This window comes from Sinohyriopsis cumingii, chromosome 10 (genome assembly GCF_028554795.1).
Source record: "Sinohyriopsis cumingii isolate HCF-2022 chromosome 10, ASM2855479v2, whole genome shotgun sequence".
Classification (NCBI taxonomy): Eukaryota; Metazoa; Mollusca; class Bivalvia; order Unionida; family Unionidae; genus Sinohyriopsis; species Sinohyriopsis cumingii.
In genome coordinates, this window is record NC_142970.1 from 106,907,148 (window position 1) to 106,934,368 (window position 27,221).

The window sequence follows — 27,221 nt, forward strand, 5'->3', positions numbered from 1 at the left end:
TGTCATACTGGATGATCTGAATCATCAGCAGTCTGATCTCATTGTAATATTGGATGATTTGAATCACCAGCAGTCTGATCTCATTGTAATGCTGGATGATCTGAATCATCAGCTGACTGACCTCATTGTCATACTGGGTCATCTGAATCATCAGCTGTCTGACCTCATTGTAATATTAGATGATCTGAATCATCAGCAGTCTGACATCATTGTAATATTAGATGATCTGAATAATCAGCAGTCTGACATCATTGTAATATTAGATGATCTGAATCATCAGCTGTCTGACCTCATTGTAATATTAGATGATCTGAATAATCAGCAGTCTGACATCAGTGTAATATTAGGTGATCTGAATCATCAGCAGTCTGACCTCATTGTCATATTGGATCATTTGAATTATTAGCAATCTGACCTCATTGTAATATTAGATGATCTGAATCATCAGCTGTCTGACTCATTGTAATATTGGATGATGTGAATCATCAGCTCTGACCTCATTGTAATATTGGATGACCTGTCTCATCAGCAGTCTGACCTCATTGTAATGGATGATCTGAATCATCTGCATTTTGACCTCATTGTAAAATTAGTGGTCTGACCTCATTATAATGGATGATCTGAACCATCAGCAGTCTGACCTCATTGTAATATTGGATGATGTGAATCATCAGCTATTTGACCTCATTGTAATACTGGATGATCTGTCTTATCAGCAGTTTTACCTCATTGTAATATTGGATGATCCGAATCATCAGCAGTCTGACCTCATTGCAATATTGGATGATCCGAATCATCAGCAGTCTGACCTCATTGTAATATTGGATGATGTGAATCATCAGCTCTTTGACCTCATTGTAATACTGGATGATCTGTCTCATCAGCAGTTTTACCTCATTGTAATATTGGATGATCCAAATCATCAGCAGTCTGACCTCATTGCAATATTGGATGATCTGAATCATCAGCTGTCTGACCTCATTGTCATGCTACATGAACTGAATCATCAGCAGTCTAACCTCATTGTAATCTTTGATGATCTGAATGATCTGTAGTCTGATCTCATTCTAAATTGGATCTGCATTATCAGGAGACTGATCTCATTGTAAATCATTAGTTGTCCCCTTTTTGTATAATTGAATGATCTGAATCATTAGCTGGCTGACCTCATTGTAATATTTGATGATCAGCATCATCAGTAGTCCAACTTTTTGTATAAATGGATGGTGTGAATCATCATCGGGCTCACCTCATTGTAATATTTGATGATCTAGATCATCGGCAGTGTGACCTCATTGTAATATTTGATGATCTGAATCATCAGCAGTTTGACCTCATTGTAATACTGGATGATATGTCTCATCAGCAGTCTGACCTCATTGTAATACTGGATAATCTGTTTCATCAGCAGGCTGATCTCATTGTAATACTGGATGATCTGTCTCATCAGCAGTCTGATCTCATTTGTAATACTGGATAATCTGTCTCATCAGCAGGCTGATCTCATTGTAATACTGGATAATCTGTCTCATCAGCAGGCTGATCTCATTGTAATACTGGATTGACTGAATCATCATCAGGCTGAAGTATGTAAAATTTGATGATCAGAATAATTAGCATGTGTGCTTAATTATATATTTAAAAAATTCTCAAAATCCAGAATTTCAGTTCAGTTTTTGTTTGACCTGTAAATTACAAAACATAGGAAGAATTTGAAGTGGAATTAAGTGTAAGTTACTCCTGGCCAGGAAGAATTTGTAGTGGAATTGAGTGTAAGTTACTCCTGGCCAGGAAGAATTTGTAGTGGAATTGAGTGTAAGTTACTCCTCGCCAGGAAGAATTTTTTGAAGTGAATTGAGTGTAAGTTACTCCTGGCCAGGAAGAATTTGAAGTGAATTGAGTGTAAGTTACTCCTGGCCAGGAAGAATTTGAAGTGAATTGAGTGTAAGTTACTCCTGGCCAGGAAGAATTTGAAGTGAATTGAGTGTAAGTTACTCCTGGCCTGAGAAGTACAGCTATATGATGAGATTTTACTTTCTGCCACTTTGTCAAAGCATGATTCTATTAATCTACAAAGCAGTCCTAGTCATTTTTTATTTTTCATGAATTAAGGAGACTCCGCCTAGTGAATCAGCAGCTAAAGGAAAAAGAAATTCAGGAAGGAAGGAAGAATGAACCACGTGATATTAATTTTGAAAGTAAGTTGAATGCAATACCCCTCCCTCATTACTTCACAGCAGGATAAATCAAAACCTGCTTGTAATGCAGAAGCATCTATGGATCCAGTTTTCCATATTTTTTATCAAAGTCTGCAGAATTAAATCAAGAATTGATTATGATAATGTTAAAATGGAAACAAAAGAAATGTCAGTTAAATTACATAATGGATTATGATCATGTTAAAATGGAAACAAAAGAAATGTCAATTAAATTACATAATCCTAATTCATGATTGGTTTCTCTTTATATTTTTCCTGATTGAATTGTAAATAAGCCATTTTGACCTATCCTCAAGGTGATTTGTACTTAAGTGTAATTGAGTGTATGTTGAAAATAAGTTATTGCTAGGGGTAAAAAATATTGCTGGTTATTTCTTCTCACATAAAACATTTCCCTTAACTGCAGGTATTACATAGAAATCACTGAAATATTAAGCTTCTCATTTGACATAGTTAAAGGGTTTATCCATGATAACTATATTTATAAGATATCCTTTTTAGTAGTAAGCATAAGTGAATAAAATGAACTGTGCAATCTGTTTGAGAAGTAACAACTGGAAGAAGTGAAGCTTGGTAGGACTACACCACTTTCTTATGGAATACAAGAAAACTAACAATGAGAGAATACATTCATGTTGAATGAGTCGATAAGTAGATAGTGCTCCGATTGCATACACATAGTATGAGATGTTCTTGGTCTTGTCACATAAAGGGGTATGACCCTTCAGTGGGATGTTCTTGGTCTTGTCACATACAAGGGTATGACCTACAAGGGTATGACCCTTCTGTGGGATGTTCTTGGTCTTGTCACATACAGGGGTATGACCCTTCTGTGGGATGTTCTTGGTCTTGTCACATACAGGGGTATGACCCATCTGTGGGATGTTCTTGGTCTTGTCACATACAGGGGTATGACCCATCTGTGGGATGTTCTTGGTCTTGTCACATACAAGGGTATGACCCATCTGTGGGATGTTCTTGGTCTTGTCAGATACAGGGGTATGAGCCTTCGGTGGAATGTTCTTGGTCTTGTCACATACAGGGGTATGACCCATCTGTGGGATGTTCTTGGTCTTGTCGCATACAGGGGTATGACCCTTCTGTGGGATGTTCTTGGTCTTGTCACATACAAGGGTATGACCCTTCTGTGGGATGTTCTTGGTCTTGTCACATACAGGGGTATGACCCTTCTGTGGGATGTTCTTGGTCTTGTCACATACAAGGGTATGACCCTTCTGTGGAATGTTCTTGGTCTTGTCACATACAGGGGTATGACCCATCTGTGGGATGTTCTTGGTCTTGTCACATACAGGGGTATGACCCATCTGTGCGATGTTCTTGGTCTTGTCACATACAAGGGTATGACCCTTCGGTGGAATGTTCTTGGTCTTGTCACATACAGGGGTATGACCCATCTGTGGGATGTTCTTGGTCTTGTCACATACAGGGGTATGACCCTTCTGTGGGATGTTCTTGGTCTTGTCACATACAAGGGTATGACCTACAAGGGTATGAGTTCTTGTCACATACAGGGGTATGACCCTTCTGTGGGATGTTCTTGGTCTTGTCACATACAGGGGTATGACCCTTCGGTGGAATGTTCTTGGTCTTGTCACATACAGGGGTATGACCCATCTGTGGGATGTTCTTGGTCTTGTCACATACAGGGGTATGACCCTTCTGTGGGATGTTCTTGGTCTTGTCACATACAGGGTATGACCCTTCTGTGGGATGTTCTTGGTCTTGTCACATTCAAGGGTATCACCCTTCTGTGGGATGTTCTTGGTCTTGTCACATACAGGGGTATGACCCTTCGGTGGAATGTTCTTGGTCTTGTCACATACAGCGGTATGACCCATCTGTGGGATGTTCTTGGTCTTGTCACATACAGGGGTATGACCCTTCTGTGGGATGTTCTTGGTCTTGTCACATACAGGGGAATGACCCTTCGGTGGGATGTTACTCTTGAAACTGGACACCATTTTTGTGCCAGAAACCTTGGAAAATCTTCTTTCACTGTAATAATACTACTGAATGTAATTATTAGAATTATGGATATGATCACTTATTTTTGTTATTATAGTGAAAAATATAAAATTGAATGTTTTATCAGTTTTGCCTAAATACACTTCATCTGGCCATTTATATTTGTTATTTTTACAAAATTTACTCTGTTACACTTTATTTTTCTCCCTTAGTCCTCCACTTGCAGGCCAGTAATGACACCATGAAGAGATTATTACAGGAAGAAAAGGAAGCCAAGGCAAAAGTAGTAGATGAAATTAGAAACCTGAAAACAGAAATCAACAAGATGAAATTGGAAAAGAATCGAATTATAGCAGAAGTCAGTGAAAGGGTATGTGTTAGATAATATGTGTATGAAATGGATGAGATAATATTAAGTGATTTTCACTTTTTGCTCTACTTCATCCTTCCACAATAAAAATATTTTAAAATTTGAAATCTGTTCCTCTACAATAGGTTTGTCCTTTTAATACATCATTTAGACATACATTCTGAAACTTTTCATGTATGTATTTCTCACATATTTATCGGAACATATTAATTCTTTTTACAAAAATGTGCCAGTTTATTAGTTATATTTCCCCCCACCCCCAGCAGGAAGATATGTACTGTTGGTCCATCTATTGCACTTTATTGTCAGCAAGAAAACTATTGAGTCGAACCGTGCCATATTTTATACTCAGTATGTATGTGTATATCTAGCAGCATTTAACAACATCTGAGCATTTTAATGGCTTTTTAAAGCCAATTAAAGTAAACTGTACCATATTTTATACTCAGTATGTATGTATATATCTAGCAGCATTTAACAACATCTGAGCATTTTAATGGCTTTTTAAAGCCAATTAAAGTAAACTGTACCATATTTTATACTCAGTATGTATGTATATATCTAGCAGCATTTAACAACATCTGAGCATTTTAATGGCTTTTTAAAGCCAATTAAAGTAAACTGTACCATATTTTATACTCAGTATGTATGTATATATCTAGCAGCATTTAACAACATCTGAGCATTTTAATGGCTTTTTAAAGCCAATTAAAGTAAACTGTACCATATTTTATACTCAGTATGTATGTATATATCTAGCAGCATTTAACAACATCTGAGCATTTTAATGGCTTTTTAAAGCCAATTAAAGTAAACTGTACCATATTTTATACTCAGTATGTATGTATATATCTAGCAGCATTTAACAACATCTGAGCATTTTAATGGCTTTTTAAAGCCAATTAAAGTAAACTTTTATAAAAGCTAAAAATCAACAAAAGCAAATATTAAAGGTAAAGATGTCAAATTTCTGTAAAGGTAAAAAATAAATGTTACATGTAAGTTACCATTTTGGGGGTCTCAAGACCTGGTTAGATTCTGGTGACTATACAATAAATGTTACATCTAAGTTACCTTTTTGGGAGTCTCAAGACCTGGTTAGATTCTGGTGACTATACAATAAATGTTACATGTAAGTTACATTTTGGGGGTCTCAAGACCTGGTTAGATTCTGGTGACTATACAATAAATGTTACATGTAAGTTACATTTTGGGGGTCTCAAGACCTGCTTAGATTCTGGTGACTATACAATAAATGTTACATGTAAGTTACCTTTTGGGGGTCTCAAGACCTACTTAGATTCTGGTGACTGTAATGGTCATTTTTCGAATTTATTTTACACATTTTAAATTTTTTTTAACTTTAATAGATATTTTGACAGAAAAATTCTTCGCACATTTAGGCAAAAATTACTTGACTTAGACAAATAAATCTTGCTATCGACATTTATATTAAGATGATCTGATTAGATTTCAGACAAATACAGCGTATTTAATATGCCTGTGATAGGGTATAGCACATTAAGTTATTTAAAATGCCTGTGATAGATAGGGTAGAGCACATTAAGTTATTTAATATACCTGTGATAGGGTAGAGCACATTAAGTTATTTAATATGCCTGTGATAGGGTATAGCACATTAAGTTATTTAAAATGCCTGTGATAGATAGGGTAGAGCACATTAAGTTATTTAATATACCTGTGATAGGGTAGAGCACATTAAGTTATTTAATATGCCTGTGATAGGGTAGAGCACATTAAGTTATTTAAAATGCCTGTGATAGGGTAGAGCACATTAAGTTATTTAAAATGCCTGTGATAGGGTAGAGCACATTAAGTTATAATGTCTGTCCATCTCTCTGTTATCAGTTTTGTTTTTAAACATAAATCCGAGCTCCTCACTCTTCACTTACCAAACTAAGTGGATTTCTTTTAGGTTGGGTAAGGAAGAACCCTAATAATGTTTTACTAAAAAAACTCACGGTCATTATCACTGTGATTTAAGAACAAAGATGGTTTCTTTCAGTTGTTCACCAGCTACTGTTACCAAACAGTCCACACAATAACACAAGTTCTACATCATCTACAATTACCACAAGTTTTTGGATAGATCGCACTTGGGGTCAAAAGGTCAAGGTCATTGTTACTGTGAACTAAAGAAAGAAGCTGGTTTATTCACATAAATATTAGTTCTACATCAGACCAAACATTGTAATTGGCTTGCACTTGGGATAAGGACATAGCCTACCCAGTTCGGGGTTAATAGGCCAAAGGTCACTATGGCTGAAAAAAGAAATGGTTTCTGTACAATAACCCAGGATCATCTACAGTTACCAGACTTTGTGGATAGCTTGCATTTGGGATAAGGAAAAACCCTATTGGATGTGGAGTAAAAAAATACGAAGGTCAGAGTCAGTGTGATTGAAAAAAGAAAAATGGTTTCTGCACAATAATATTAATTTTGTATCACACACCTAGAGGAGACTTTGTGGGTGGCTTCCCTATGAGGTAAGCAAGAAATTTATCAGTTTTGGGGTAAAGAAGTCAGATGTCAAGGTCACTCTGACTGGAAGAAGAAAATGTTTTTTGCGTAATAATGACTTTTATTCTAGATGTACCTTGACCAGAGTCTGTAGAAGACTTGAACTTGTGATATGGAAAAGGCATATTGATTTTGGGGGTAAAGCTTGAAATCATTGTGGCCCAGAAAATGAATTTTGCTGAATAACATTTTCTAGAGTTAAGTTTCTTGATCAAAGTTTGTCAGTGGTTTGCATTTAGGGTAATAATGGAGCATATAATATGCTACATGTATATTACTTGAATTGTTTTTTTTTTATGCCATCACACCAATTTATCATCATTTGTTATTATTTGACTTGCACATTTTTGGTATGTAGTGTTTTTGAAACACAAATCAAATATATTTTAAGGGTTGGGTATCCAAGATTTTAGCTTCTTAGCAAGTGTCAGTTTTGAAGTTTTTTATATTCTACACAAGTTGACCAGCTGTTTTTATTTAATGAGGTTCGGCTTAGATTTAGACATTTAAGGTACTTTCTGCATCATGCTTTTAACAAATGTTAATTTTATTTACCTTGCTAGACTTATCTTGCCTTCTGTCAAGTACAAGTACCACAGAATAACAATAGTTCTTATGGTTATTTTGAAGAGGAGGCAAGGTGTTGCTTTCAAGACAAATCTGTTCTGTATCACACTCATAACATTTTTTATTTTTACCATTTGGTAAGAACTTCTGACATTTTGAAGTTGATAGTTGTATCTATTGTTAAGTGCAATCAGATATCATTGATTAATAGAAAGATTTAAACATTTTCCAAGATGACATATATGTTAACATAAATTCACCCCTGGGATGTAGAATAGGGCCAATGCTGCATGAAGAAGTGAGTAATGAGGCAGGAACCATGATAGCTTAGTGTTTAGAATGCATGAATCATGACTGAAATGGTGTGGGTTTGAATCCTACTTTCTGATCAGCCCGAGTTTGCAACTGTTGTGTATCCTTGGGCAAGGCACTTTACTCTAATTGCCATGACACTAAATTACCTACTTATGTTGCTATGCTGCCAATCAACTGTACCTACTTGTGTTGCTATGCTGCCAATCAACTGTACCTATTTATGTTGCTATGCTGCCAGTCAACTTTACCTATTTACAATAAGTCATTTTATTATGGCCCTTATAAATCAAACACCTGGCATCAAGAAAGTTACAAATACACAACTTTGTCACAACATGGCTAAAATTCTGTTTCATTGTGTAGTCACTGCTAAACACAGACATGTTTTATTTGTCAGGTCCTCTGATCCATTAAACTCTTCAGTGCCAAAAGATAAAGCTTGGTTAAAATTGCAATCAAAGTTTTTTTTGGTACGTTTATTATTCCCCATATATAGGTAGCAATAGGTCAGGGAACCATCCCACTGACTACCTCACAATTCTATATAAGTGCACTTTACTTTACAGGCAATAATAATTAACACTAGTACATACTATTATATTCTAAATCAAACCCAATACAGACTTTAGTACTGGCTATGAGAGACAGGGGTAGAGAGAGAGAGTAAGGGAGAGTACAAAAGAAAAAATAAAGTATTTATTTTAAGCATTTTCTACATGTACACATATATATACACATACAATTTTACACACATACCCATACATATGTAGCAACTCACACACACACACACACATGCAATGAAAGTTTTGATTCATATATTGAATCTGAAGCAATTATAATCCTTGTGATTTTGGTTTGTAAATGTGTTTAAATTTTAGTCACTTTAATAGTAAAAATTAGACAAATACAGATTAGACCTTTGACCTGTTTTAGGACACCGGCCAGATAAGGTTGAGGCAGGAGACAGTTGAAGAGAACAGGAAGTTAAAGCAAGAGCTGGACAAGATGAAAAAGGAGAAAGAGGCCTTGACCCTGAAGCTAGAATCTTCTGACCAGGAAAATCACATTCTGCAGTTGTCCTTACAGCAGAGAGATGTAGAAACTTCAAGGCTGCAGAAAATGGTTCAGTACGTCTTCTAAAGTCAGGCTCTTTCTTTTACTGCTATAGCATTTTGTGATTTTTTACGTAGCTGGACAGTAAAGAGTAGGAAAATAAACCCATAATGGCAGATTGGTATGACACTAGACAATAGGTTATTCCTCCCCTCCATTTAAGGCAGTGCTGATACACATTTTAGAGTTTGGTAGAATCAGGCAAGTGTCTTGCCTAATGGTATAATAGGCATCAGCCATAATGTTCCTGGAACTATTTAATCACTTACCCTAAAAATAAACCTCATGGTCTCAAACTGTCTTGAGCACAAAATGTAAATTTATACTCAAAAGTCTGCAATGTTAATTTTTCAATAACTTTTCTAAGAATGAAGGTAGAATATCCAGAATGCTAAATAGTGGTCTCAGTATGCATTGATGTTTTTGTGTGTACACAGCTGTTGTCTATATACATGTATGTCACTATATGTATACTGATATTATTTATATACATGTCTGTTCTGATGTGCATTCAGAATATTGCTCTCAATACGAATATATTTCATCATGGTTATACACAGTATTGCTATCTATATATATGTAAGTCCTGATGGGTATACAATCTATTGTTTCTGTATACATCTATGTCCTGATGGGCATACACACTATTACTCTCTGTATACATGTACGTCCTAATGGGTATACACACTATTGCACTCTGTAGATATGTATGTCCTAATGGGTATACACACTATTGCTCTCTGTAGACATGTATGTCCTGATGGGTATACACACTATTGGTCTATATATATATATCTATGTCCTGATAGGTATACACACTATTGCTCTCTGTATACATGTATGTCCTAATGGGTACACACACTATTGCACTCTGTAGACATGTATGTCCTGATGGGTATACACACTATTGCACTCTGTAGACATGTATGTCCTGATGGGTATACACACTATTGCTCTCTGTAGACATGTATGTCCTGATGGGTATACACACTATTGCACTCTGTAGACATGTATGTCCTGATGGGTATACACACTATTGGTCTCTATATATATATCTATGTCCTGATAGGTATACACACTATTGCTTTCTGTATACATGTATGTCCTGGTGGATTTACACATTAATGCTTTTTGTATACATGTAAGTCCTGATGGGTATACACACGAATGCTTTATGTATACATGTAAGTCCTGATGGGTATACAATCTATTGTTTCTGTATACATGTGTGTCCAGATGGGTATACACACTATTGCTTTCTGTATATGTGTAAGTCCTGATGGGTATACTCACTATTGCTCTCAATATACACATAAGTCCTGATGGGTATACACACTATTGCTTTCTGTACAGATGTAAGTCCTGATGGGTATACACACTATTGCTCTCAATATACATGTAAGTCCTGATGGGTATACACACTAATGCTTTATGTATACATGTAAGTCCTGATGGGTATACACACTAATGCTTTATGTATACATGTAAGTCCTGATGGGTATACAATCTATTGTTTCTGTATACATGTGTGTCCTGATGGGTATACACACTATTGCTTTCTGTATACATGTTTGTCCAGATGGGTATACACATTATTGCTCTGCATATATGTAAGTCCTGATGGCTATACACACTATTGCTTTCTGTATACATGTTTGTCCTGATGGATATACACACTATTGCTTTCTGTATAAATGTATAAATGTATGTCCTGATGGATATACACACTATTGCTTTCTGTATAAATGTATAAATGTATGTCCTGATGGGTATACACACTGTTGCTCTCTGTATACATGTTTGTCCTGATGGGTATACACATTATTGCACTGCATACATGTAAGTCCTGATGGGTATACACACTATTGTTTTCTGTATACATGTATGTCCTGATGAATATACATACTATTGCTTTCTGTATACATGTTTGTCCTGATGGGTATACATTCTTTTGCTCTCCGTATACATGTATGTTCTGATGGGTATACACACTATTGCTCTCTATATACATGTATATAATATTGCTTTGTATATACATGTATTTCTTCATGGGTATACATAGTATTGCTCTCTGTATACATATATGAATGAATGAATTAATGAGTTGAAACAATCAAGTAATCATCTCCTTTCACATTGGAAGCCACTTCTTACCATTTATAATTGCTTATAAGTAGAGTCCAACTGCAAACTGAACAAACCCTGATCTACTGTTGCATAATGCACTGGCCGTTTTGTGTCTGTGTGCTTTGTCAGGAGTTATCAGTAGAACAAACAACATAGACCTTGATGTGCTGGTGCATTGTGTATTGGCAGATCAGGGTCTATGTTGTTTGCAATTAGACTCAACTTATAAGCAAGTATATAAATCAAATGTTACACAATCAATAACTAAAGTACATCTTTTCAGGACAATGAAAAAAGAAATTTCAGAGCTTTTGAAAGAGTTGGATCAGAGTCGTCATGGCAATAAAAGCTGGATTTCCAACAATAGTTTTCACCTTCAGAAGCTGTTGCATATAATGGAGGAAGATAATACAGTCAGGTTTGTAATTTGAACTCAGCAAATTAGGTCACAGTGAACTACTTCAGACTTTTTGGCTTGGAGGGGTTTCATCTTTCAAAGACCATGGCATGCTGTCTCCTCTGTTGCTAAGAAATTGTGTTTCTGATTACAAGGCACTCCCTATAGTTAGTTTGGGATCCCGGGTTGTGTACTGATCTAAAGCACCTTTGCATAGCACTCACATTTCCCAAATGCTATCATAGGTTTAAGTCTTGGCTCAGCCAATGTGGGTATGTGAGTAAGCTTGCCAGTAGCTATCTATTGGTTTGTGGTTCTTCCTGGGGTCTTCCCAGGCTCTTCCTCCAAGAGCTATACTGATTGACATGTATAGCTTATTATGTGGTGAAAAATGGCGTTAAATGCCATAAAAATTATATTTAGCTGATCTTGTCTTCTAAACTTGAAAGGCCAGTCAGGATATATAATGGGACATAAATCAGATTTTAATGCTGAGAGAGAAGGATCAGCCATGATATCATTTTGACACCTTCTGTGTTACACTTCAGACAGTTCATGATATCATTTTGACACCTTCTGTGTTACACTTCAGACAGTTCATGATATCATTTTGACACTTTCTGTGTTACACTTCAGACAGTTCATGATCATTTCAGTAGAAAATGGTTCCAAAAGGTAATCATTTAAATATTTTTCTTAAAATATTTTATGAATTTTTTTATTAACTCTCTTTAATGATATCAAGAGAAGGAAATATTTGAAACATTTATAATTGAGAACACACACTTAGAGGGTATTTGATAGCTGCCCATGACAACGGAAAATGATTGTCAATATCTGGAAAGTTTTATTAATTCCTTTGATCAGGTTTAAATGAATTATTAGTTGAACTTTCCAATCTGTATTCTCTTTACTTTTATATTACTTAAGTCAGGTAAATTCATCATGTATCTAAGTCATTGTTTTTAAAAGAGACTGAAACAGACCTTGGTAGGTATCTCTCCCAAACAATGCTTACTTGTATTGAACTCTAAAATATCATGAATTGCATCATTACCAAATCTAATTTGCACTCTACATGCTTGAGATATCATGAATTGCATCATTACCAAATCTAATTTGCGCTCTACATGCCTGAGAGGAATCCAAAATTACTTTAAAACTCTTAGGCCTTTGAGTTGAATGTTTTAATGTCATGGTGCATGAATAAAAATAAAAAAGATACAACATTCTTGCTGTTATAGACAGTGCATTAGGAAGATCTTGATGGCAAACACATACTGTACTGTGATAAACAGAAATTTTACAGAATATACTTCTATTAAATGTGTTCACATTTTTCAGCTGATTCAGGAGCTGTTTGTGATTTCTGTCTGTCTGTTGGCCTTTTGATTAGTGGACAAAAGTAGTTGCACTGTGTTGATTAGTGAACAAAAGTGGTTACACTGTGTTGATTAGTGGACAAAAGTAGTTGCACTGTGTTGATTATTGAACAAAAGTGGTTACACTGTGTTGATCAGTGGACAAAATTAGTTGCACTGTGTTGATTAGTGAACAAAGGTGGTTACACTGTTGATTTGAGTTTGCTCTGATTATTATTTCTCAAACTCCATAGGTAGAAATAAATTAAAAGTTGATTTGGTTGTCAAAAGTGTTGTTGTTGTTGTAGGGTTTAATGCCATTTTTCAGCATAAGATAGGCTATACATGGCGACCAGTATTAATGGTGGAGGAAGAACCCGAGAAAACCCTGGAAAGAATCACCAACCCATAAGAAGCTTCTGGCAAGCTTTCTCACATACCCACATTGGCCAACCCAAGACTCAATCCCATGCAGACAGAGGTGAGATGGCAATGATCTGGAATGGTGAGCGCTTTAGACCACTCAGCCACTCGGGGCCCCCTTTCAAAAGTGTAAAGGTAAAATTAACTCGAGCCCAAATTGTAATATTTGTTTCTGCATGTTACATTGAGTTTCACACATTCAGTCTTCATCAGACTATAAGTTATGGGCAGGTGCAACATAATGTTGATTTCAAGGTCTAAAGTTCAAAGGTCAGGGTTGCTGGGGCTAAAATTAAGAATTGAGTTTATGCACAATTGTGTTTCCTTCTGCCATCTGTCATCATTCTTAAGTGTGCTGTTACATAGGGTGAAGATCCTATTGATTACAAAGGTCAAAGATGAAGGTCACTAAAGCTGTAGTGATTTATGCATAATATGTCCAGTTCCAGGCATGATCCTGTTTTCACCAAACTTTGTAGGCTGAATTAATTTGGGTGAAGGCTTTTCACTATTTACTTCAAGGTCCAAAAGTACAGTGTTCACTTTTGCATTTTTCTTTCTTGCAGTTCTTTAATTGTTCAGCTTTTGCAAATGCTGCATTACAAAACGTCAACTCTTTGTGTATCATTGGGGTTAAAAGGTCATGGTCATTGAAGTTCGAATTCTAAATTTGGTTTTTGCATGTCAAGTGAAGGTTTGTATTTGATAGGTAAACTTTGGATAAAAAACAACTTTTTGTCCATTTTCAAGGTTATAGGTTCAGATATTTGATTCTAAAATTGTATAATTTTTGTTTGTGCATGATATCAATTTCCTTCAACCTTTCTACTATAGATTTCTACTTGATACGTTTGTCACATCAAAAACTTATCAGACTTTATGAATGAATTTCATTTGGATTGAGGAGAGCTTCCTTGATTTCAATAATGAGATCACGAGAGGTGAAATTGTATATTTTTGTTTTCTTCATTGTTTCATTTTATGCTGCAAGTATGCTTGAACTAGTTACATTATTTCATAAAATGTAAATTTAATGAACCATCATACTTTTTCATCTGGCATTCAGTCTTCCAATACAACAGATTAAGCCAACAACAGCAACAACAGAAATGAACCTTGTTCATCTACCTTAGAAATTTTATGAAATCTCAGCTTGCATAGTGTACAGTAGACCTGCTTTATGCATGTACTAAATTCCAGACTTAATAGATTTTAGATAATGATACATATATTTATTGCAGCATGTGGTCAGATCCTGGGCAGCATGAAATGCTATTAAAAAGAACAGCCACCAGTCCTGACAAGAAAAAGATACGCTTTCAGAAGTCTGAGAAAATGGACACAATATCGCCCAGACTGACACGTCAGGCATTAGCTGTGCACAATAAAAAGAATCCAAGGAGTAAAAGTCAAGAGGCTCATAACAAGGCTAATGGCGATAAAGCAGATGACACTTTATTGGATGTGTCCGGTAATATTCGCATTAAACCACAAGAGGGCAAGGAGAATAACCCAAAGAACATGGTTTCGAAACATTTGAGAACTTCCAGTTCATCTCCTGTACGATTTAGAGCAGTGGATGATTCAATGCAGAAACATAAAAGGACATTCACTTCACCAGTATATGAAAGAGGAAGGGCCCCTTTAAGGGAATTTGAAGATAGTTATGATATTAGTCGGTCGGAAAAATTGCAAGAAGATGGGACTTTACGTGTAAGTGGTCTCACTGTTAGTAGCACTCCGAACAAATTTGGTACAAGAAGGACTTTTGATGATAAGTCTGATGTAAATTCTGATGCTCAAAAATCGGGAATGAATCAGTCCCGTTACAGTGTAACAGACTATTTCCAGAAATATCCACGAGCTGTTGCCACAGGCTTCAAAGTGCCTCATGACCTTCAGCAGAGATCAGAGTTTGTATCAAGGTCACCACAAAAGGTCACAAGGGCACTGGGTCAGGAAAGAGGACGTCCATTTGAAGTTTCTATCAGTGCCATTGATGATGACAATATTTCATCAGTGTCAGCACAGACCACATCAACTGTAACAACAGTAGATGAGGGAGCTTTTAAAACTGGATTAGCCACACTGGATGCAAACATTGCAAAACTTCAGATGGCATTGAAAAGGACTAAAGAGATGTTGTCATGACATTTAATTTAGTTATGTATATGAATCTCTTTGATTACTGTCTAACCCACCAAGGTGAGGATTTGATATAGTGATCATTTCATGTGTTTGTCATTTATCCATCCATACACATCCTACCTCGAGTTCAGTGATAAAGTCTTTTACTTGGCTAAAAATTAAAAAAGCAGGCGTTTGTTGTGTGTGTTACTATTTAATATGCATTCATAAGAAAAAGGGAGCCATAGTAACTCATTTGGTACAGCATACAACACATAATTCAGGATCATGGTTCCTATACCATGGTAACTCATTTGGTACAGCGTAGGACACATAATCCAGTATCATGGGTTTTATACCATGGTAACTGATTTGGTACAGTGTAGGACACATAATCCAGTATCATGGGTTTTATACCATGGTAACTGATTTGGTACAGCGTAGGACACATAATCCAGTATCATGGGTTTTATACCATGGTAACTCATTTGGTACGGCATAGGACACATAATCCAGTATCTTGGGTTTTATACCATGGTAACTCATTTGGTACAGCATAGGACACATAATCCAGTATCATGGGTTTTATACCATGGTAACTGATTTGGTACAGCGTAGGACACATAATCCAGTATCATGGTTTCTATACCGTGGTAACTGATTTGGTACAGCATAGGACACATAATCCAGTATCATGGGTTTTATACCATGGTAACTCATTTGGTACATCATAGGACACAATAAATGGTCATGGGGGTGTACACCTTGGTAACTCATTTGGTACAGCATAGTACATATAATCCAGGGTTACGGTTTCTATGCCATGGTAACTCATTTGGTACAGTGGATGACATAATCCAGTATCATGGTTTCTATACCATGGTAACTCATTTGGTATAGAGGATGACACATAATCCAGGGTCATGGTTTCTATACATGGTAACTCATTTGGTATAGTGGATGACACATAATCCAGGGTCATGGTTTCTATACCATGGTAACTCATGTGGTACAGTGGATGACACATAATCCAGGGTCATGGTTTCTATACCATGTTAACTCATGTGGTACAGTGGATGACACATAGTCCAGGGTCATGGTTTCTATACATGTCCATGCCATCCAGGGTCAGCTGTTGTGTTATGTCCATGGGAAAAGCACTTAGATACCTTTCCTCAGCATGACACAGCCAGTAATTTGTTAAAAATACCCTTCAAACCACAAAACAGACAAACAAATTATAAGAAAGAACCTGGATGATGAGCAAATAGTCCATCTCAAATTTGTCTTACCTATTCTTTACAATGCAAGTCACATAAATGTAATCAGTGAAGACACATTTTAAGTCATCTCAATGCGGAGTGGTACCTGTTCAAGAAATTTGTTCATTAAAACTGAATAATGTTATAAATCATTTAGAAATATATAAATGTTATAACACTATAGACTTTACTTTGTGCTTTGTTATGCATGAAACCTCTAAAAATCAAATACCCCTGGGACCAGATTAAAATTTTAGTGTTATGGGGGTTTTCAGTTTGCCAAATTCAATTTAAGAAAAAAAGATAATTCTAGACCAGAAAACATCTGTTTTATTTTTGTTAGTTTACTGACATTAGGAATTCATTGTATTTGCAAATTGGCTAAATCTGAGAATGTTATAAATTAGTTATTTTATATATAATGTTATAAATTAGTTATTTTATACATAATGTTTTAAATTAGTTATTTTATATATAATGATGTATGAATGGACTAGTGTATGCAAGTTTGGTTACAGTTATGTTTTGGAATATCAGTTACAATAGACTTAATAATGTACAATAGACTTAATACTGTACAATAGACTTAATACTGTACAATAGACTTAATACTGTACAATAGCCTTAATATTGTACAACCTGTTGTATAGAGTGATTAGAGCTGCGTACACTGCAGTATTTCTGAACATACCGCAATATGTACCACAGTGTACCACAATTACAGTACGGACCAACATTTGTTCTAGGAAGGAGTCTGACACTTTTTTCATGAACAAATTGTTTTAATATAAAAACAAATATCCCAGCTCAAAAGAAAATCATGTCCCCAACCCAGTACCTAATAGTAGATGAATTTGATGTATGTTAATAGTTGTATAAGTTCAACTCAAGTGGGATGAATAGTCTTACACTATAGCCAACACCCTGTGAAAGGCATCATGATAACATTAGAAAGATGAATAGTCTTACACTATAGCCAACACCCTGTGAAAAGCATCGTGATAACATTAGAAAGATGATTAGTCTTACACTATAGCCAACACCCTGTGAAAGGCATCGTGATAACATTAGAAAGATGATTAGTCTTACACTGTAACCAACACACTGTGAAAGGCATCATGATAACATTAGAAAGATGATTAGTCTAACACTGTAACCAACACACTGTGAAAGGCATCGTGATAACATTAGAAAGATGATTAGTCTTACACTGTAGCCAATACACTGTGAAAGGCATCATGATAACATTAGAAAGATGATTAGTCTAACACTGTAACCAACACACTGTGAAAGGCATCATGATAACATTAGAAAGATGATTAGTCTAACACTGTAACCAACACACTGTGAAAGGCATCATGATAACATTTGAAAGATGATTAGTCTTGCACTATAGCCAACACCCTGTGAAAGGCATCATGATAACATTAGAAAGATGATTAGTCTAACACTGTAACCAACACACTGTGAAAGGCATCGTGATAACATTAGAAAGATGATTAGTCTTACACTGTAGCCAATACACTGTGAAAGGCATCATGATAACATTAGAAAGATGATTAGTCTAACACTGTAACCAACACACTGTGAAAGGCATCGTGATAACATTAGAAAGATGATTAGTCTTACACTGTAGCCAATACACTGTGAAAGGCATCATGATAACATTTGAAAGATGATTAGTCTTACACTGTAACCAACACACTGTGAAAGGCATCATGATAACATTAGAAAGATGATTAGTCTAACACTGTAACCAACACACTGTGAAAGGCATCGTGATAACATTTGAAAGATGATTAGTCTAACACTGTAACCAACACACTGTGAAAGGCATCATGATAACATTTGAAAGATGATTAGTCTTACACTGTAACCAACACACTGTGAAAGGCATCATGATAACATTTGAAAGATGATTAGTCTTACACTGTAACCAACACACTGTGAAAGGCATCATGATAACATTTGAAAGATGATTAGTCTTACACTGTAACCAACACACTGTGAAAGGCATCATGATAACATTAGAAAGATGATTAGTCTAACACTGTAACCAACACACTGTGAAAGGCATCATGATAACATTTGAAAGATGATTAGTCTTACACTATAGCCAACACCTGTGAAAAGCATCGTGATAACATTTGAAAGATGATTAGTCTTACACTATAGCCAACACCCTGTGAAAGGCATCGTGATAACATTTGAAAGATGATTAGTCTTACACTATAGCTAACACCCTGTGAAAGGTATCATGATAACATTAGAAAGATGATTAGTCTTACACTATAGCCAACACCCTGTGAAAGGCATCGTGATAACATTTGAAAGATGATTAGTCTTACACTATAGCTAACACCCTGTGAAAGGTATCATGATAACATTAGAAAGATGATTAGTCTTACACTATAGCCAACACCCTGTGAAAGGCATCATGATAACATTAGAAAGATGATTAGTCTTACACTATAGCCAACACCCTGTGAAAAGCATCGTGATAACATTTGAAAGATGATTAGTCTTACACTATAGACAACACCCTGTGAAAGGCATCATGATAACATTTGAAAGATGATTAGTCTTACACTATAGACAACACCCTGTGAAAGGCATCATGATAACATTAGAAAGATGATTAGTCTAACACTGTAACCAACACACTGTGAAAGGCATCGTGATAACATTAGAAAGATGATTAGTCTTACACTATAGCCAACACACTGTGAAAGGCATCATGATAACATTTGAAAGAAGATTAGTCTTACACTATAGCCAACACCCTGTGAAAGGCATCATGATAACATTTGAAAGATGATTAGTCTTGCACTATAGCCAACACCCTGTGAAAGGCATCATGATAACATTTGAAAGATGATTAGTCTTACACTTTAGCCAACACCCTGTGAAAGGCATCATGATAACATTAGAAAGATGATTAGTCTTGCACTATAGCCAACACCCTGTGAAAGGCATCATGATAACATTTGAAAGATGATTAGTCTTGCACTATGGCCAACACCCTGTGAAAGGCATCATGATAACATTTGAAAGATGATTAGTCTTGCACTATGGCCAACACCTGTGAAAGGCATCATGATAACATTTGAAAGATGATTAGTCTTGCACTATAGCCAACACCTGTGAAAGGCATCATGATAACATTAGAAAGATGATTAGTCTTGCACTATAGCCAACACCCTGTGAAAGGCATCATGATAACATTTGAAAGATGATTAGTCTTACACTATAGCCAACACCCTGTGAAAGGCATCATGATAACATTTGAAAGATGATTAGTCTTACACTTTAGCCAACACCCTGTGAAAGGCATCATGATAACATTAGAAAGATGATTAGTCTTGCACTATAGCCAACACCCTGTGAAAGGCATCATGATAACATTTGAAAGATGATTAGTCTTGCACTATGGCCAACACCTGTGAAAGGCATCATGATAACATTTGAAAGATGATTAGTCTTGCACTATAGCCAACACCTGTGAAAGGCATCATGATAACATTAGAAAGATGATTAGTCTTGCACTATAGCCAACACCCTGTGAAAGGCATCATGATAACATTTGAAAGATGATTAGTCTTACACTATAGCCAACACCCTGTGAAAGGCATCATGATAACATTTGAAAGATGATTAGTCTTACACTATAGCCAACACCCTGTGAAAGGCATCATGATAACATTAGAAAGATGATTAGTCTAACACTGTAACCAACACACTGTGAAAGGCATTGTGATAACATTAGAAAGATGATTAGTCTTACACTGTAGCCAACACCCTGTGAAAGGCATCATGATAACATTAGAAAGATGATTAGTCTAACACTGTAACCAACACACTGTGAAAGGCATCGTGATAACATTAGAAAGATGATTAGTCTTACACTATAGCCAACACACTGTGAAAGGCATCATGATAACATTTGAAAGAAGATTAGTCTTACACTATAGCCAACACCCTGTGAAAGGCATCATGATAACATTAGAAAGATGATTAGTCTTGCACTATAGCCAACACCCTGTGAAAGGCATCATGATAACATTAGAAAGATGATTAGTCTAACACTGTAACCAACACACTGTGAAAGGCATCGTGATAACATTTGAAAGATGATTAGTCTTACACTATAGCCAACACCCTGTGAAAGGCATCATGATAACATTTGAAAGATGATTAGTCTTACACTTTAGCCAACACCCTGTGAAAGGCATCATGATAACATTAGAAAGATGATTAGTCTTGCACTATAGCCAACACCCTGTGAAAGGCATCATGATAACATTAGAAAGATGATTAGTCTTGCACTATGGCCAACACCCTGTGAAAGGCATCATGATAACATTTGAAAGATGATTAGTCTTACACTTTAGCCAACACCCTGTGAAAGGCATCATGATAACATTAGAAAGATGATTAGTCTTGCACTATAGCCAACACCCTGTGAAAGGCATCATGATAACATTTGAAAGATGATTAGTCTTGCACTATGGCCAACACCTGTGAAAGGCATCATGATAACATTAGAAAGATGATTAGTCTTGCACTATAGCCAACACCCTGTGAAAGGCATCATGATAACATTTGAAAGATGATTAGTCTTGCACTATAGCCAACACCTGTGAAAGGCATCATGATAACATTAGAAAGATGATTAGTCTTGCACTATAGCCAACACCCTGTGAAAGGCATCATGATAACATTTGAAAGATGATTAGTCTTGCACTATAGCCAACACCCTGTGAAAGGCATCATGATAACATTTGAAAGATGATTAGTCTTACACTTTAGCCAACACCCTGTGAAAGGCATCATGATAACATTAGAAAGATGATTAGTCTTGCACTATAGCCAACACCCTGTGAAAGGCATCATGATAACATTTGAAAGATGATTAGTCTTGCACTATGGCCAACACCTGTGAAAGGCATCATGATAACATTAGAAAGATGATTAGTCTTGCACTATAGCCAACACCCTGTGAAAGGCATCATGATAACATTTGAAAGATGATTAGTCTTGCACTATAGCCAACACCTGTGAAAGGCATCATGATAACATTAGAAAGATGATTAGTCTTGCACTATAGCCAACACCCTGTGAAAGGCATCATGATAACATTTGAAAGATGATTAGTCTTACACTATAGCCAACACCCTGTGAAAGGCATCATGATAACATTTGAAAGATGATTAGTCTTACACTATAGCCAACACCCTGTGAAAGGCATCATGATAACATTAGAAAGATGATTAGTCTAACACTGTAGCCAACACCCTGTGAAAGGCATTGTGATAACATTAGAAAGATGATTAGTCTTACACTGTAGCCAACACACTGTGAAAGGCATTGTGTTAACAGTAGAAAGATGATTAGTCTTACACTATAGCCAACACCTGTGAAAGGCATCATGATAACATTAGAAAGATGATTAGTCTTGCACTATAGCCAACACCCTGTGCAAGGCATCATGATAACATTAGAAAGATGATTAGTCTTGCACTATAGCCAACACCCTGTGAAAGGCATCATGATAACATTAGAAAGATGATTAGTCTAACACTGTAACCAACACACTGTGAAAGGCATTGTGATAACATTAGAAAGATGATTAGTCTTACACTGTAGCCAACACACTGTGAAAGGCATTGTGTTAACAGTAGAAAGATGATTAGTCTTACACTATAGCCAACACCTGTGAAAGGCATTGTGTTAACAGTAGAAAGATGATTAGTCTTACACTATAGCCAACACCTGTGAAAGGCATCATGATAACATTAGAAAGATGATTAGTCTTGCACTATAGCCAACACCCTGTGAAAGGCATCATGATAACATTAGAAAGATGATTAGTCTTGCACTATAGCCAACACCCTGTGAAAGGCATTGTGATAACATTAGAAAGATGATTAGTCTTACACTGTAGCCAACACACTGTGAAAGGCATCATGATAACATTAGAAAGATGATTAGTCTTACACTATAGCCAACACCCTGTGAAAGGCATTGTGATAACATTAGAAAGATGATTAGTCTTACACTGTAGCCAACACACTGTGAAAGGCATCATGATAACATTAGAAAGATGATTAGTCTAACACTGTAGCCAACACACTGTGAAAGGCATCATGATAACATTTGAAAGATGATTTGTCTTACACTATAGCCAACACCCTGTGAAAGGCATCATGATAACATTAGAAAGATGATTAGTCTAACACTGTAGCCAACACCCTGTGAAAGGCATCATGATAACATTAGAAAGATGATTAGTCTAACACTGTAACCAACACACTGTGGAAGGCATCATGATAACATTTGAAAGATGATTAGTCTAACACTGTAACCAACACACTGTGGAAGGCATCATGATAACATTTGAAAGATGATTAGTCTTACACTATAGCCAACACCCTGTGAAAGGCATTGTGATAACATTTGAAAGATGATTAGTCTTACACTATAGCCAACACCTGTGAAAGGCATCATGATAACATTTGAAAGATGATTAGTCTTACACTATAGCCAACACCCTGTGAAAGGCATCATGATAACATTAGAAAGATGATTAGTCTTACACTATAGCCAACACCCTGTGAAAGGCATCATGATAACATTAGAAAGATGATTAGTCTTACACTATAGCCAACACCCTGTGAAAGGCATCATGATAACATTAGAAAGATGATTAGTCTTACACTGTAGCCAACACACTGTGAAAGGCATCATGATAACATTTGAAAGATGATTAGTCTTACACTATAGCCAACACCCTGTGAAAGGCATCATGATAACATTTGAAAGATGATTAGTCTTACACTATAGCCAACACCTGTGGAAGGCATCATGATAACATTTGAAAGATGATTAGTCTTACACTATAGCTAACACCCTGTGAAAGGCATCATGATAACATTTGAAAGATGATTAGTCTTACACTGTAGCCAACACCTGTGGAAGGCATCGTGATAACATTTGAAAGATGATTAGTCTTACACTATAGCCAACACCTGTGGAAGGCATCATGATAACATTTGAAAGATGATTAGTCTTACACTATAGCTAACACCCTGTGAAAGGCATCATGATAACATTTGAAAGATGATTAGTCTTACACTGTAGCCAACACCTGTGGAAGGCATCGTGATAACATTTGAAAGATGATTAGTCTTACACTATAGCCAACACCCTGTGAAAGGCATCATGATAACATTTGAAAGATAAGAAATGCTGACACTGAAGCCTACACTATTGCTATTATAATAGACAGGGAAACTTTGAGTAAAATGCCAAGACTGGGCAAGATAATATACCAGGGAGAGCCAGTAAATTTAAAATACTTTAGAAATGAGAAAATATTTTGTGGACTTCAGAAATTGCAAAATATTACAACAGAAAACAAGTGCTGTCCTAGAAATCTTAAGTTGACTTGCAGTCTTACAAAGGAATGCCTATACTTAACACATTAATATACTCCAGTAATAACTATAAAATTACTTCGTTTTTCTAAATCAAAAATTCCAAACATTGCACTTGTGTTGAACATTATTAAGTCATTTATATAATTATATTTGTAATGTTTAAAATTATTTTGTGACAAATACAACTGTTGTATAAGAACAAATAATTTTTTGAGTTATTTCATCTTGAAAAGCAAAAACATGCTGTTAATATCATACAATTCTTAACAAGATTACTCGGAAATTTATATGCATTCCTTATTGATGGAAACTTCTGATGTACTGGTACAGTGAAAAAGTACAGAGGTACACACCACTGGAAACAATTACCATGGTAAACTGGTACACCAGTTATACCATGCAAATCTATTAATGATGTATAAATGAAGGTCTTGTATATATATGCTTATGCGCTGTTATGTTTTGGAATATCAGTTACAGCAAACACTTCACTGTACAGTCCATTGTATATAGTAATATATGAATAGTAATATACGTGTACAAGCTTGTGTATTGTTCTGTTTTGTAATATCAGTTACAATAGACTTAATACTGTACAGTCTGTTGTATACAGTGATGTATGAATGAAGGTCTAGTACATACATGCATGTATACAGTTATGTGATATCAGTTACAATAGACTTAATACTGTACAGTATGTTGTATATAGTCATGTATGAATGAAGGTCTAGTACATATATGCATGTATACAGTTATGTGATATCAGTTACAATAGACTTAATACTGTAGTCTGTTGTATATAGTGATGTATGAATGAAGGTCTAGTATATACATGCATGTATACAGTTATGTGATATCAGTTACAATAGACTTAATACTGTACAGTCTGTTGTATATAGTCATGTATGAATGAAGGTCTAGTATATACATGCATGTATACAGTTATGTGATATCAGTTACAATAGACTTAATACTGTACAGTATGTTGTATATAGTCATGTATGAATGAAGGTCTAGTATATACATGCATGTATACAGTTATGTGATATCAGTTACAATAGACTTAATACTGTACAGTATGTTGTATATAGTCATGTATGAATGAAGGTCTAGTATATACATGCATGTATACAGTTATGTGATATCAGTTACAATAGACTTATTACTGTACACTCAAAAAGAATATGTCATGACACAGAATTATTTGCATGTTCCTACTCTTAAATATTTTCCTTCATTTTGTTTTCTTTTATTTCGCACAACATACAGACCTCAAACAAATGGATTATTGCTGGAAAGAGTAAACATTTCTTATTTATCTTATCTTTATATTTTTCTTATTATTTTCCTCATTTGCATATTATTGTTTTTTGCATATTATTGCTTTTATGTGTTATTTATTCTTGCTGACATTGATCTGTATTTGTATATGGTAGCCAAGACCAGTATATGTTATCACAACAAACTCAGTATATGATATCACAACAACCTCAGTATATGATATCACAACAACCTCAGTATATGATATCACAACAACCTTAGAGAAGTATATTGTAAAAGATGATTGTCAATATATGGGAATATATATCTAGAATTAATGTCAGAAAATATGCATATAGAATTTAAATCCATGTGTACCAATTAGCAGATGATATTAATTCATCCTTGACAGCTATCTTTTTTTAAAAATTGATTAACCTTAAACATTATTTATATATATATATATATATATATATATATATATATATATATATATATATATATATATATATATATATATATATATATATATATATATATATATGTATGTATACTGTATGAATATATAAAATATATTAGAAGATTAATGGAGGTGGAGAAATAGATTTAACTGTAGTATTATTTTTAAAAGGAAGGTAAACGTAGACAGTAAAATCCACAGCTAATGTTTGTTTTCTGGTCTGTCTTTGAGTTTATGGTATTCCAGTCAAATTAGCTCTGTCAGTGTCTCAGTGTTTTATGATGTCTTGTAAAATGTGATCTTAAAGATGTATATTTTTATGCATTCATTTCATCCTGTCCATTTAATTTGAAATAGTACATCACTGACTAAATATTCAAGGAACTAATTTGCAGAGATTTAAATGGTAATATTTAGGTCACCTTTACTCCACATTGTTAAAATGGCGATAGATCCCAAGTCAAACACCACGTAGTGATTTTGTAAGATGCTGCCATAAATGAGGCAGAGTACAATGAGAGCATGTGATAAATTGTTTCTGGTAGTAAAAATATTCAGTTTAGTATTAAAATTTATTGTATATCCATCCTATCATGAAATTCTATTAAGCTTTATGTATAGAATTTATTCAGTACAGCACTGCCACACTATAAATCCCACATATAGTCATGGACATGTAGTCATGGACATGTAGTCATGGACATGTAGTCATGGACACGTAGTCATGGACACGTAGTCATGGACACGTAGTCATGGACACGTAGTCATGGACATGTAGTCATGGACACGTAGTCATGGACATGTAGTCATGGACGTATAGTCATGGACATGTAGTCATGGACATGTAGTCATGGACACTTAGTCATGGACACGTAGTCATGAACATGTAGTCATGGACATGTAGTCATGGACACGTAGTCATGGACATGTAGTCATGGACATGTAGTCATGGACACGTAGTCATGGACATGTAGTCATGGACGTATAGTCATGGACATGTAGTCATGGACATGTAGTCATGGACATGTAGTCATGGACACGTAGTCATGGACACGTAGTCATGGACGTATAGTCATGGACATGTAGTCATGGACATGTAGTCATGGACATGTAGTCATGGACACGTAGTCATGGACACGTAGTCATGGACATGTAGTCATGGACACGTAGTCATGGACATGTAGTCATGGACGTATAGTCATGGACATGTAGTCATGGACATGTAGTCATGGACACGTAGTCATTATTCATTA

General features: G+C 35.5%; 1 protein-coding gene across 1 annotated transcript in view; it reads left to right on the forward strand.

Annotated features, from left to right (window-relative positions):
* LOC149790786 (uncharacterized) overlaps positions 1–17,197 on the forward strand; it is a 50,117-nt gene extending 32,920 nt beyond the window's left edge. Inside the window, exons 8-12 of the mRNA XM_089972850.1 lie at positions 2,113–2,198; positions 4,418–4,575; positions 8,933–9,126; positions 11,523–11,657; positions 14,662–17,197. Of these exons, the coding sequence (XP_089828976.1) occupies positions 2,113–2,198; positions 4,418–4,575; positions 8,933–9,126; positions 11,523–11,657; positions 14,662–15,571 (1,483 nt within the window). The 3' untranslated portion in view covers positions 15,572–17,197. The remainder of the gene's footprint in view (positions 1–2,112; positions 2,199–4,417; positions 4,576–8,932; positions 9,127–11,522; positions 11,658–14,661) is intronic.
* The last annotated feature ends 10,024 nt before the right edge of the window (positions 17,198–27,221 follow it).